At 39.0% G+C, this 12,856-nt stretch overlaps 2 protein-coding genes across 2 annotated transcripts in view; one reads left to right on the top strand and one right to left on the bottom strand.

Moving 5' to 3' along the window:
• The window catches only part of LOC121955228 (protein-glutamine gamma-glutamyltransferase E-like), a 145,228-nt gene that overhangs the window by 87,765 nt on the left and 44,607 nt on the right, over positions 1-12,856 (top strand). The window lies entirely within an intron of this gene.
• On the bottom strand, positions 3,620-10,331 carry LOC121955232 (hydroperoxide isomerase ALOXE3-like). Its single transcript, XM_042503088.1, has 14 exons — positions 10,185-10,331; positions 9,109-9,313; positions 8,868-8,949; positions 8,637-8,759; positions 8,394-8,497; positions 7,998-8,170; positions 7,709-7,852; positions 7,375-7,578; positions 6,619-6,705; positions 6,295-6,461; positions 6,057-6,178; positions 4,410-4,510; positions 3,926-4,096; positions 3,620-3,799 (listed from the first exon to the last, which is right to left on the bottom strand). Exons 1-14 carry the CDS (start codon positions 10,329-10,331, stop codon positions 3,620-3,622), a joined length of 2,010 nt encoding a protein of 669 aa, XP_042359022.1.

Here is a 12,856-nt window from a genome sequence, read left to right as displayed (position 1 = left end):
CTCTAAATTTTGTGATATACTAAATTAAGCGCAATACCCTTTTATACCTGTCTGTACGTAATACAGGAATGCAGGACGGCAGAGTATATCAAATCAGGATTTGTTGAAGGTCCTTGAAGCAACACCTAGATAGCTCTCTAACACCTCACCAATTGCATTTACAGTAACATGTGCAAAGCATGCTTCCAGCATGCAAAGCAAGTGCTGACAAATACATGAATACAATTGTTTCATGCAGAATGCCTCCATAAGACTTTCTTAAACAGTTATGCTGCTCTTCAACCCAGCTGGGTTGAAAAAACGGACAAAGTTAGACTGACAGCTTTTCCTGGAGAAAATAAAAGGTATTTTCAAAATGTGGATAGGCCATAAGGATCAGACTGTAGGTGTTTATTAACACCAAACCTACCATGTCAGTGTACTTCTGTGTGAGCAGCCAAGACAGTGCTGCAAAGCTGACTGTCTCGCCAACATCTGGAAGGGTCTCCATAATCGTCTTCATACTTGTACTCTCCCTTAGTTCTCGGGGGAGGTTTGTGCAGCAGGAGCAAGCCATTTGGCATCCAGGACTGGTAGTCAAACTAAATGATGGAAGAATCTTCAATATGTATCAAGCATCTGCCTTAATTCTTGATCAAACACCAATGTGTATATGAATTTGATAGTCGCATATTTACCTGTAGTTCTACCTTCTACCTTGTAGTTTGTAGCGCATCACTTCATATTCATCCAGCCACTCGCACTTGATCTCTCATTATTATTACTGGGGGCAAATATAGTGATTTTGGGGCCTGGGGCCATAGGTACATTTCCTTATTTTCAACCTTTCTCTGACTGAGAATGTTGGCAGGCTGTTAGGCTATTGGAGCTATAGGAGAAGATGAAAAACATTTTCCAGTGTAAAATGGTTAGTAGCACTCAGCAGAAGTTCAAGTCAGAGTCCCGCAGTGAGGGGAGGTTGACCTACTATCAGAGCAATGTACTTATATTTACCAGAAGTTGTTTAAGATGGAGCTTTTATTTTTTATATTATGCTGGATAGTTTCATAGATAATAATGCATCATATGTTTATTACACTCCAAGACACCACAGTCACATGAAACCGTGTCAGTGAACTATAAGGGCAAAAAACAAACCAAAAAAAGAAGCAAAAAGTAAAATAATCCTTCATGAATTGTAATCGAGGTTAAATGTTCAATTAATCGTGATATTGATTTTAGGTATAATTGCTTAGCCCTAATATATATACATATATATACATATATAGTGTTAACAAATGACCTGAGAGCCATGTATGAATATCTCACTGATCCATTCCTGCAGCTCAGTGTCTTTATGTAATATGGCTGTTCTTTTTCTTTGAAATAGCCGCTATGCTAGCAGCTGCTTTTTAAATCTCCTGCAATGGGCTACACAAATAAAGCGTCAATCCTGTGCCAATCCTCATCATGGCACATGTGTTACCACCCCCATTCCAGGCTCAGAGGTAGTCCACTACAGGCAGACTACTACACTACTGACACTAAGATGGCAGACAGCAGAAAAGTGTGCTAACAATGTGTCAGCACCCAAAAGGTGAAGCTAATGAAGGTAAACTTTGTTTGCATGGTTTTACAGGGATACTTTATGATTGAATTTTGAAAAAGAAACGGGAAGTGTTAATTTTAAAATAAATGTTTTTCATCTCTGTGACTGATGTAAAAAATGAAACTTTGTGGTATGATGTCAGTATAATTATCAGCAGACCCTTTTCACTACCTATTTTTTGCTGAAAACCTTGCATCAGGCAGGAAAAATAGGCAAGACTCCTCTCGAGATGCTCCGCATTGGAGCAGAAGCCAAGCTGTACCTGAGCAGCATAGCTCAGATGAGCAGCGTGCCTGGTTGTTACCTTTCTTTAGCAGTGTAACTCGTCACAGGTATCAAGGTGGACAGGCTAATGATGCCTTTTTCAAAGCACCTACTTGAGATCTCATCACAGTTGATTCCTTTCAATTTAAGAATGAAGGAGCTCGATTAAACATACAAATTGTGCTTGGACATGCAATGGTTTCCCTTCCGCACTTAATCAACAGCAACCCCACTGGAGGGTCTCCCACCATCTGCTTGTCTGATCGCTTTTGACCCACAATTGTTGGTTGTGGCTGATTTTATACTGCAGATGCTGAGATCGAGAAAAATCCTTGGGTGCAGGAGACAAAAGGCAGACCTGTTGTTATTACAGAGCAGAGTAGGCAGGACAGTAAATAGGGGTGGTAACAGGAGAACCAAGTGAGGGTGAACAGGATGAGAGTAGAACACACCAATCTAAACAGCACACTATTTATCTTTAGGAAGCACACCTCAGGTTATGTGAACAGTGCAAACAGACAGAGTACAGCATGTATTTGTGTTATGGCAGGGGTATGGGGCAGAAAGTGAAGTGATGCTAACTGATGTCGGGATCAGTGGAACTCCACAGATGACTATTTGTTCATTCAAACTAGACTCTTAAAACAAAATGTAAACAGGCATCTCCTGTTACCTGAGCACACTTAAAATTGCAGCTGAGATCATGGTCATGGTCATTTAACTCACAACAAGATTGTTGGTTTGTTCATGAAAGGCTTTGACTTCATATTAAAAAAAATCTAAAATCTACTTGACACTGTTGTCTTTGTGCACCATGGACATTTAGGTTTCTGCCTTCACAGCTGATTCCTGTGGCAGACATTGCAGCATCAGCTGCTACCATTAGGCAATGTGGCCTTGTAGATTGGGGGCTTGATGCTCTGGGAGTATCATAGAATTTTCTCCAATTTTGGGATTACAGTTTTGTTATTATAAACACTATAATGGTCCCAGGATAACTTGGTAGTGTAATAAAGCTTATTAGGTTACATTCTAAGGAATTTAACGTCTGACTGCTTCATGTCAAGTCATAGTTGTGTAGCTTAAGAGGATATGCAGTGAAATTACAAAGATGTTACTGCTCAGGACAACTGATAAAACTTAACTGGATTTGAATCAGGAGACAGACCACACGGGTGGTAATTACAAACATTAGAAAAGCTTTATTTTGATATTTTAGTTTAAGAATGCCTGTTTTTGTTTTCCCATTATACATCACAAAGAAAATCCTCTGATTACAAAAATTTGTGAATGCTATACTATTTTATCAAATTATAGGAAGAAATCCTGGAGATAAAAAGCAGTTTATATTACAAACGCAAAGATAAACTCTGCTTGGAGTTTAAATTCTGATATGATAGAAAAAATTGACAGAAACACACATTAGTTCTTTTAGAATTGGTCATATGTCAAAATGAATCTTATACATGCACTTGTAGAAGTCTCTGAACGCAACACCAGTAGCAAAAAAAACCCAACAATTCAGGAAGCTTTCGCACTAGAATTATTCATTCATTTACATTTCACCATAACGTAGGCCCACTCATTGTGAAACAACTAAAATAATGTCCTCTTGTCCCAGCATGCAACATCTCATTAACTTGCTCTAAAACCTCATCTTTTGTATGCACTGAATACAGAGTATAACACACCTCCCAGCATGCAAGACAGGTGTTGGGAAATACATGGTTACAATCATTTCATGCAGAATGGCTCCCTCAGACTCTCTTAAATAGTTATGCTGTTCTCTATGTCAGCAGGGTTCAGATATGTGTAGGGTACTTCAAGCTGTGAGTTTCTTGCTGTAATTGCCTCACTGAGGTAGGACAGCTCTGCTTGAAATTCCTTGATCATCTGCTTAGGTGCAGGCTCATCGAAACGTTCCTCGGGGTATGAACCCATGGGAACCTGCACAATGACAAAAGCAAGACAGAAAATTAGTCTGACAACACTTAATTTTAAAAAGAAAAGCTTTTTTAAATGTGTATAGGCCATAATGATCATGCTGTATGTATTTATTATCATTAAACTTACAACATCTGTGTATTTTTCTGTAAGCAGCCAAGTCAGTGCTGCAAAGCTGACTGTCTCGCCAACATCTGGGAGGGTCTCCAAAATTGTCCTCATGCTTGACTGTCCCTTGGTGGTTGGAGGAGGCTTGTGCAGCAGGAGTGTGCCATTGGGTGGCCAGGAGTAGTAGTCGTACTAAATCATGAGAGAAGCTTTGATATGTGACACTTAAGTTTTTAAAACAAATATTTCTCGATTATTATATAATGTGAGATTATGGGCCCACCTCTGACTGGAAACTAATTTAGGGCATTATTGTCATGTTGAACAGGGAAAGAAAAAGGGATGTTAACCTTTTTACCATTTGCTCAACTAAAGCCCTTTTTAAGGGAATCATTAAAAAAATAATTAATAATGGATAAAGCAGATTACAGATCTCCCACATTTCTGATACATTTAAAAATCTGTTAAAATCGTGAATATGTGTTCCTTTGTCTTAACTATTTACCTGCCCACTGTTTACTGCAGCATGTTGAGCTGTGGCTGTGAAGATCACCATGGTGATGAACTTGATCACCTCTTCAACAGTATGAAAACCTGCTGGAAACCCTGTTGACAGCAAAAGCATTTTCAGATTATTAAAACAGCAATTCCAAAAAAGTTTGGACGCTGTGTAAAAGGTAAAAAAAAAAAAAAACCAATGCAATAATTGGCAGATCCATTTTACATGCAATTGAAAACAGTCCAAAGAAAATATATGTAATGTTCAAACTTTAAACACTTTATTAGTTTCTTTCATAATTATACACTCATTCTGAATTTAATGCCATCAATATGTCCGAAAAGTGCTGGGATAAGGGCATTTTGTACCACACTGTCACATCACCTCTTCTTTAACAACTGTTGTGTTTGGCAACTTTTTCCCATTCTCGCTTGATAAACTACTTTAGTTGCTTAACAGTCAAGTTATCAGTTGTTGAAATTTGTGCTTCATAATGTGCCACAAATTTTAATTGGGAGACAGCTCTAAACTGCAGGCAGGCAGTCTTGTACCTGCATTTTTTTTTCTGTTAAGCCACTCTGTTGTAGCAAATGCTGAGTGTGGTTTGGTATATTCTTTTTGGGATAAGCAGAACTGTCTCTGAATCTTTCTAAATCTGTCTCTAAATAAATTTTGTCTGGATGGCAGTATATGTTGCTCCAAAACCTGTATGTACTCAGCACTCATGGTGTCTTCACAGATGTGTAAGTTATCCATGATGCTATGGGTGCTAACACACTCCCATACCATCACAGATGCTGGCTTTTAAAACTTGTACTGGTGACAGTCTCGATGATCCTTTTCCTCTTTAGCCCAAAGGACACAACCTCCATGATTTCCCAAAACAAATGGACATTGTGCATTTGTCAGACCTCAGCACACTTTCCTACTTTGTGTCAGTCCACCTCAGATGAGCTTGGACCCAGAGAAGTCATTATTGTGTCTGGATGTTTTTTATAAATAGAGTGCAGCTGTGTGGTCAAAGGTTACAGGCATTCAGTGTTGGTTTTCAGCCTTGCTACTTACATGCAAACATTTTGCTGGACTCTCTTAATCTTTTGATGATATTATGGATTGGTGATGGTGGAATTCCTCAATTTCTTGCATGTGTGCATTGAGAAAGGTTGCTCTCAAACTGTTGGACTATTTGCCCAAACAACCTTCAACAAAGAGACCATTCTTGCTTGTGAGCAACTGAACCTTTCCAGGACGACCTACCATTCCTATTAATGATATTTTAATCTGTTACCAGTGATCTGTTAACATATTTTTTTAAGCATTCAGTAACTTCCCCAGTTTTAAGTTGCCCCTATCTCAGCTTTTGTATACTGTGTTACAGGCATTAAATTGAGAATAAGTTCATATTTTTACAAGAAACATGACATGACGTTGATCAGATAGAACATTAGATATCTTGTCTTAATACTGTGTATAATTGAATTTGGGTCAGAAAGGATTTGCAAATCTTCGATGTCTGTTTTTATTTCCTTTTTACATAGTGTCTTAGCTTTTTGGAATTGGGGTTGTATCAGCAATAACTATCTGCGTTGAAAACTTAAAGTTTTATTCATAAATAGTGTGAACAAAAAAGACATTAGGGCATGGGTTAATTACCTGAGGCTTTGTTTCCGAAGAAGCCATGTGTGAATATCTCACTGATCCATTCCTGCAGCTCAGTGTCTTTACACACCTCACTGTCTGAGGGATAATAGTGCTCCACTACTGCCTTCACAAAGCTGGTGAACACCAAACAATTTGATTTTGAAAAGAGACAGAAAGACTGTGCTTCACAACACTCCAACTGTCTACATTTAAGTGATTGCTTCATTAAAAAACAACAACAAAAAAAAACCTGTTGATGATGTTCCACAGCTTCAGGCCGTCATCTCTGTAGTAGAAGTTTGGTATGGACTCCAGTCCTCGTGCAATGATGTTCTCTGGCAGACAGAGGGAGCTGTAGGTCGTTTCAGAGTGAGCCCTTCTCATGAGCTTTGCAAGTCCGTCATATCCAAGTGAACTCTAACAAGTCAACACAAATATTCACGTTCAGACACATTTCTTGAAGTGAAAAAAGAATAGTTCAAAACTTTGTACTCAAAGATTTTGTTTTGCATGGCACAGTATAATTGGAATAGTAGTTTGAATATTTAGAAATGTATGTTTTAAAGAGCCATACCCCATTCAAAGTCCCCTTCGGTCCAAAAAGATATGTGCGGCCTCCAATGTTGACGTGGAAAGTGTAGCGAAAGTGTGGGATCAGCAGCTGTACAAACAGAAGGAAAAATATTGAAAGTCAAAAAAGACACTTGTTTACACATCCTTGGTGTGTCAGTCACCAAAGACAGCCATAAGCAAACAAAACTGTGGAGAAGTGTTAAAACTGAGTTGGAACAATGAACATGCAGTGAGTACTAAGGCTCAGAAAATCAAAAGTCTGAAAGATGTGGACTTCTGTGTTGGTACTTTATTCTACACTAGCATTTAACCCCCACCATGTTTATCTTCTTCATTTGTTGTTAGTCATATTTATTTATCTATTCATTATGTCTTCATTATTCAGTTTAATAGATTTCACTGACATTGACAATGACATGTTGGATTATGACTATGCTGAGATCCAAATAAAGTCTAAGTGTGGAAGCAAAGTTCTGGGGTGTCCTGGCGGTCCAGAAGTTTAAGGTGCCTAACACAGACTATATCGCAGCATCCGTTTTGAGTAAACAGTGGGCAGGTTAAATGCAGCAGCACTGTGACCTCTGCAGAGCTCCCAAAGTCCTGAAAGGTTAAAGATTTTGTCATTTGTGTGATGATTAAAAAGCAAGTTACTTTTTTAGCACACAAGATAATAACAAGTTATCTTCTGTAAAAAAAAAAAAAAAAGTAACCTTCTGTGACCTTAGGGGCTCTGTAGACATCTGGTGTGTAATGTTACCTTGTAGAGGGGATGAATCACAGAGAAGCTGCGAAGAGCGGCAACAGCATAGACCTCAGCCAGAAAGTGAGTGTTCATGAGGTGATGGACGGCTTGATGATCCATGGAATCTGCATTTTTAATAAACATCTTTGCCAGCAGCCAGTCAGCCTCTGGGTCACTTGGCAGAAAGATGGGATTCTGCTCCGAAGGTTGTTGATGCAACTGGAATTGTCATAAAAACATATTTAATTTTTATACATTCAAATAGTGCAACAAGACTCCTGAAAACAAACTTTTACTTAAATTTATACCATAAAAATCCGGTCAATGATTTGCTCTGTCAATTAAGTACCTGTATTGCAATTGGCATCAGTTTTTTTTCTTGGTTCACGTAGAGCAAACAGAGACCAGCAGTCACGTGCAGAAGTTCACCATAATTTGCTCTAGGAGTTATTCCATCCATCCTCTTTTGATCATAGAGGAATATGTTGCCTTTCTGTGTGGTAAGAAATGTTTAGGAAATCAGGAGCCTGTTTTAGGAAGTAGGCTTCAAGGGTTTTCCACTATGATGTAAATGCACCTTTTAGACACAAAGTAAAGATAATGACTTGAATGATTTAAAAGCCACTCGTCTTTCTTACCTCCATTTCCTTCTGCAGAGAGCTTCCCTCTGTCAGGAACGGCTTCACCATCTCCTCTGTGACTGGAAAGTTTGGGGGAAGCTCTGAGCAGCGCTTGATCATATTGGGGTTGACTCCATTCAGAAACTGGGATCCATAAAAGTCGTCCTCCTTCCAGTGCTCAGAAACATACTCTGGAAGAATAGCAATTAGTAAATATTATATGTAAAATGTTGACATATGAAGTATAACGTGATGATCATGTGCATTTAACAAAAAAACATGATTGTTGGTTTACTCCTGAAAGACTTTTACTTCATAGACAAACAACAAATATATCTATCTGTGGTTATGAATTCATGATGTGGTGAATTGCGCTGCAGAACTAGAGAATGGGTAAAAAATATACGTATATACCTGACAATGTTGTCTTTTTGCACCAGAAGATTTTTTTCATGTCTTCAATGCTTTCCCATTTCTCAGTAGATCCAAACAGCCCCTTAAGCTTGAGTTCAATGTTACTGAAGTAAGACAGGGTGAGAAAAACAAGAGTCAACACAATACAAGATTAAACATCACAAATTTCCGTTTTGCCCAAAAACCACTGCCTATAGTGGCTTAACTTGGTTGTGTCCATTGTATATATGAATGTAGACCCACGTCAACAATGTTATGATTTCTGATTCAGTTGATTTGGACTTAGAGTAGCGGATTTCAGCTGGGAGCTCAGACAGATCATTGAAGCAGACAATGTTGGGTAGTCCTTCACCCAAACTCTTCCATCTAAAAAACAAAGTTACAGAAAAGATTTTAAGATAATTCCCCTGATCAACATCTGAAACCATAACTGCAGCTCTATGTACATGTTGTACTACACACATTAAAACTTACTGGTAAAAGTTCTTTTTATGTATCAGCTCTTTTTTCCTGTGGTCAATCAGCAGGGGATGGTCCTCCTCAAAGGTTTTCATGGCTGAAGCATGAAAACAGTAAGATTTTACTGACAAAATTGACAAAATAAATTGTCAACAAAACAAATAAAAATATCTGCGAAAAGAAGTGATATCTCCTCATATATCCACAGATTATTCTTTATTGTGATAATCAAATATTTGGGAAATTTGAGTCAGACCTCTCCCTCCTCTCAGCTCCACCAGTTCTCCCCTGGAGATCCATCTGTAACAGGGGAAAAGAATGGCTTCTCCTTCTGGAGTCGTCACCACGACTTTGGAGAAGTACCATTCATCTTCTGGGAGATACAAAAATGGATCTTTCTCCACCTTAACCAGCAGGAGTTTCCCCAGAGATAAACTGGTTTTCACGGTGTAGGTCCCTGTCTTAAAATAATAACTGTTATTAACATTAACAAATTGAGCAACGTGTGTCATTGGGAGAATAATATAAATATTCCCACAACCTAAATATCTGCACAAATGAAAGCCTTCACATTATCCCAGAACTACTCGAGAATCACTCCATCAACTTTCGGTCCCAGTTTGAAGTTAAATATGTCCAGCAAGACTCAAAAGTTCTCTAGAATTGATATTTTAATATAAAAAATATGAAACCTGAATCCACATTACTAATTAACTAATTAAAGTGACATAAAATTATGCCACCTGACTGGTGAAAGCCTAGATTGTATAGTATAACTAAACCCTGTCTGGGAATATTTGGGCTTTTACAATAGTGGTTTGTTTAAACTCTGTCTTCAAAACACTGAATATAATGTATCATGTGACTATATAAACAAAAGGATGAATTGCCACATGGTTTTTAAATTCACACAGTCAGTCAGTTAATTTAGCTGGAATTACAGGGGTTAAAAGGCCACACCTGTAAGATGAATTTACCAACTCATCAATGAGTTTGGTTTACTGTATTAAGAACTAAATGTAGATTTGTGATACAAACCTTGTTGATACAAATAGAGACAAACCTTATATACAATACATTTAGAAAAGTGTGGATTGAACTTGATTGTCCAAAAGACTGTTTAACGCACTTCTGTGCCTCACAGCCCTTGAATTATGAACTAAAATGTGAATTACTTAATAGATTTCCACATGATAATGACATATATTTATGTGTAGTTGAGTAAAGTTAGGTAAATGTAATTCTCTCTAATAGTCCCTAGATAGTCAAAACAAACAAAAGACAAAAGTCACTACATTATCCCAGACCTAATTTTAGGAGGATTTAACTTACTGTCCCCGTTGAAAAGTCAGAGCCATAGTTGTCCAACTCAGTTCTCTCACTCTGCCCTTCAGTTCCAAATAAGGTGACATATATGTGGTCCCATGTTCCTGCATATTGCTTGTCACCTGTTGTCACCTCTAGCTTGTACTCAGCCATTGTTGATGTGTGGAAACTGTCTAGAAAGAGAAACAATAAAATCTCTACATTGTGAAGTGAATACTCCAACACGCAGAAAGAAACTTTAAATTTGCAAATAATTCATGTACTAAGAGCTTCTGATGTTTTTGTCCAGTGTCCAAATTTTCGTCCACACTTATCCAAAAATCTTGATAAAGCTTAACTTTGTTTAGTATTATGTTGTGAACAATTTTAAAAGTGCAGTATTTTGATCATCAACTGTCATACAAAGAGAAAAGATGAGAAATGTTCCAGTACCCACACCTTCAGATGGAAGTGGTTTTTACCACGTCTTCGTCTTATAGTTGCAGGTCCAGTTTTTCCCTGTCTTTGGTCTGCGTTCTTTCTCTCCGTCTCTTTTTTAAGTGAGTCCCTCCGCCCTACCTTTTTTGAGACCACCTCCCCCACTATGCTTTGACATAACATGTCTGGCACCTCCTCACAATGTTGTGTTTCTGGTTTTTAGTGTCTTTATAAGTAGCTGTATGGTGAGGGGTAGGAGCAACAGTTGTACAACTTTATGCTTCTTTGCTTTTGCACACCTGTGCCACCTGTCAGAAAAATCTATGCTGCTTGTCATATATGTGTTTATAGATATAGGAAGGGAAAATTGGAAAATCATAGACTTACTGACATCAGTTGCAAGCCTGAACCAAACTGAGTGTACAGGGTGAGCAGGAAATGAGATACTAGCCATTTTGACACAGAGATCATACAACAAAGGTCGCTCTTTATACCACACCTGGATTTTTACATAGAGCCAAACAATGGCAGCATCATTCTGTTCCAGTTTACAATGCATCGTGGATCCAGCAATGAAAGGAGGCATGACAGGTGTGGTGTTTAACAAATGAGGGGCTGCCTTAAGCGTGACAACTAACCAATGCATTGGCAGTCTTTTCTACACAATAACAAACGCATGACCTCTCAGTCACAAGCATTTACTGTCTCTGTTATGTGACAGCTGATCTCGTCCTCTGCTTGGGAGATAAGGAGGTCATGAATCTTATTGTTTTCCCATTTGCGTTTACCACCACTGTTCTTTTTTGAATCAGCCTCTATGCTAACATACTTCCTTTTAAATTTCTCATGGTGGGTAGCACACATATACATGTCCTCAAGACAATACACCCTTTCCCGCCTTAAACAAGCAGTGTAAATGCAGCTATTGAAACTAAGCTGGCAGACAGCAGAAAAGTGTGCTAACAATTTGCCAACCCCCAAAAGGTGAAACTAGTGAAGACAAACTTTTTGTGCTGCTGTTACACAGGGTTAGACCCAGTGGTGGACTACGGTGTGCACGGTCTGGCCGACTTAAAACTGCAGACGCTGAGGAGCAAAATCATAACTGTTTACAAAAATATGCATAGACAGAAATGTGGTTTGACGTTCTGGCAGTACGGCACAATTAAATGAAGGCGTTGGAATCCCTGGTTTATGGTTAGTGAAATGGAGCCATCTCATTCTTCTTTTCATCTACTCTAAAATGCACAGTTGTTTCTCCCTTTCTCCCTATCGTTTTTTCTTTCACTGTACTGACATTCAAGTACCAGTTGGAACTTGCTCATGATGGACAAGCCCCTGAGGGCCTGGAGAGTGCGGATGATTATAAAAAGGTCCAATTGTGGTTCTACTGATCACACTGCTTGTTACTAGCTACTGCCTTTTTGACCCTGGTTTTCTTTTAGCATTTTTCTATAAGTGTGAGTTTCAGAATACCTATGCTTGTATTCAATTGGGACCAGCAGCCTTCCTCAGGGTTCACCAGTCTGATTTTTCACTTGAAATTGTTCAAAGAAACAGTTGAGCTCTTCTGGCAGTGCAGCATGGATGTTGGAGTTGGTGGTGGAGCTGCCTTTGTAATTAGTAATTTGCTCTACTACCTGCCACACCCGCCTTTTGTCATTGTCTGTTAAGTGCTCCTCAGTTCTTCTCTTATAGACTCGTTTGGCATCTTGCGGTGCTGTACAGGGCCCTGTCTCCTGACTTGAAGGCCATGTCAAAAGCTCTGAGGAGTGAGTGAACTTCTTTGGTCATCCAGGGTTTCTGATTTGGATAGACCCAAATGTTTTTCTTCAAAATGATGTTGTCATTGCAGCTTGCAGTGTAGAACAGAACAGTTTGTGTGTAATCCTCTAGATCCTGGTGTTCAAATAAGTCTTTTTGCAAAACAGTCTTTTATTTGGGAGAGAGCTCCCTCTGGCCAGGTTTTGAAAGTCTTTATGGTGTGCTTAGATTTCTCCTAAAAGAGTTATAGGCTGGGAAAAGGAGCAGACATACGTGGTAAGATAGGCCCAGGCAGGACAACAGGTAGGGGTGGTAACAGGAGATCAAATGAAGTTTAACAGGATGAGAGCAGGGGCTCCCAGTAGCTCAGTTGGTAGCGTGGGTGCCCCATGTGCAGAGGCTGTGTCCTCACTGCAGCAGCCACGGGTTTTATTCCGGCCTCAGTCCTGTCTTGTATCTCATCCCCTCTCCCCTCCCACTTGTGCTGTCCTATCCAT

The sequence above is a fragment of the Plectropomus leopardus genome, chromosome 16, assembly GCF_008729295.1.
Source record: "Plectropomus leopardus isolate mb chromosome 16, YSFRI_Pleo_2.0, whole genome shotgun sequence".
In the NCBI taxonomy this organism is placed as follows: domain Eukaryota; kingdom Metazoa; phylum Chordata; class Actinopteri; order Perciformes; family Serranidae; genus Plectropomus; species Plectropomus leopardus.
This window is presented reverse-complemented; position numbering and strand designations above follow the sequence as displayed.

Bases quoted from the DNA above. Each gene is read 5' to 3' on its own strand.
- LOC121955232 (XM_042503088.1), bottom strand. From the start codon at position 10,331: ATGGCTGAGTACAAGCTAGAGGTGACAACAGGTGACAAGCAATATGCA. The intron at 9,314-10,184 runs GTAAGTTAAATC...TATTATTTTAAG, and splicing joins CTGACTTTTCAACGGGGACA to ACAGGGACCTACACCGTGAA. The intron at 6,706-7,374 runs GTAACATTACAC...CTGTTTGTACAG, and splicing joins TGATTCATCCCCTCTACAAG to CTGCTGATCCCACACTTTCG.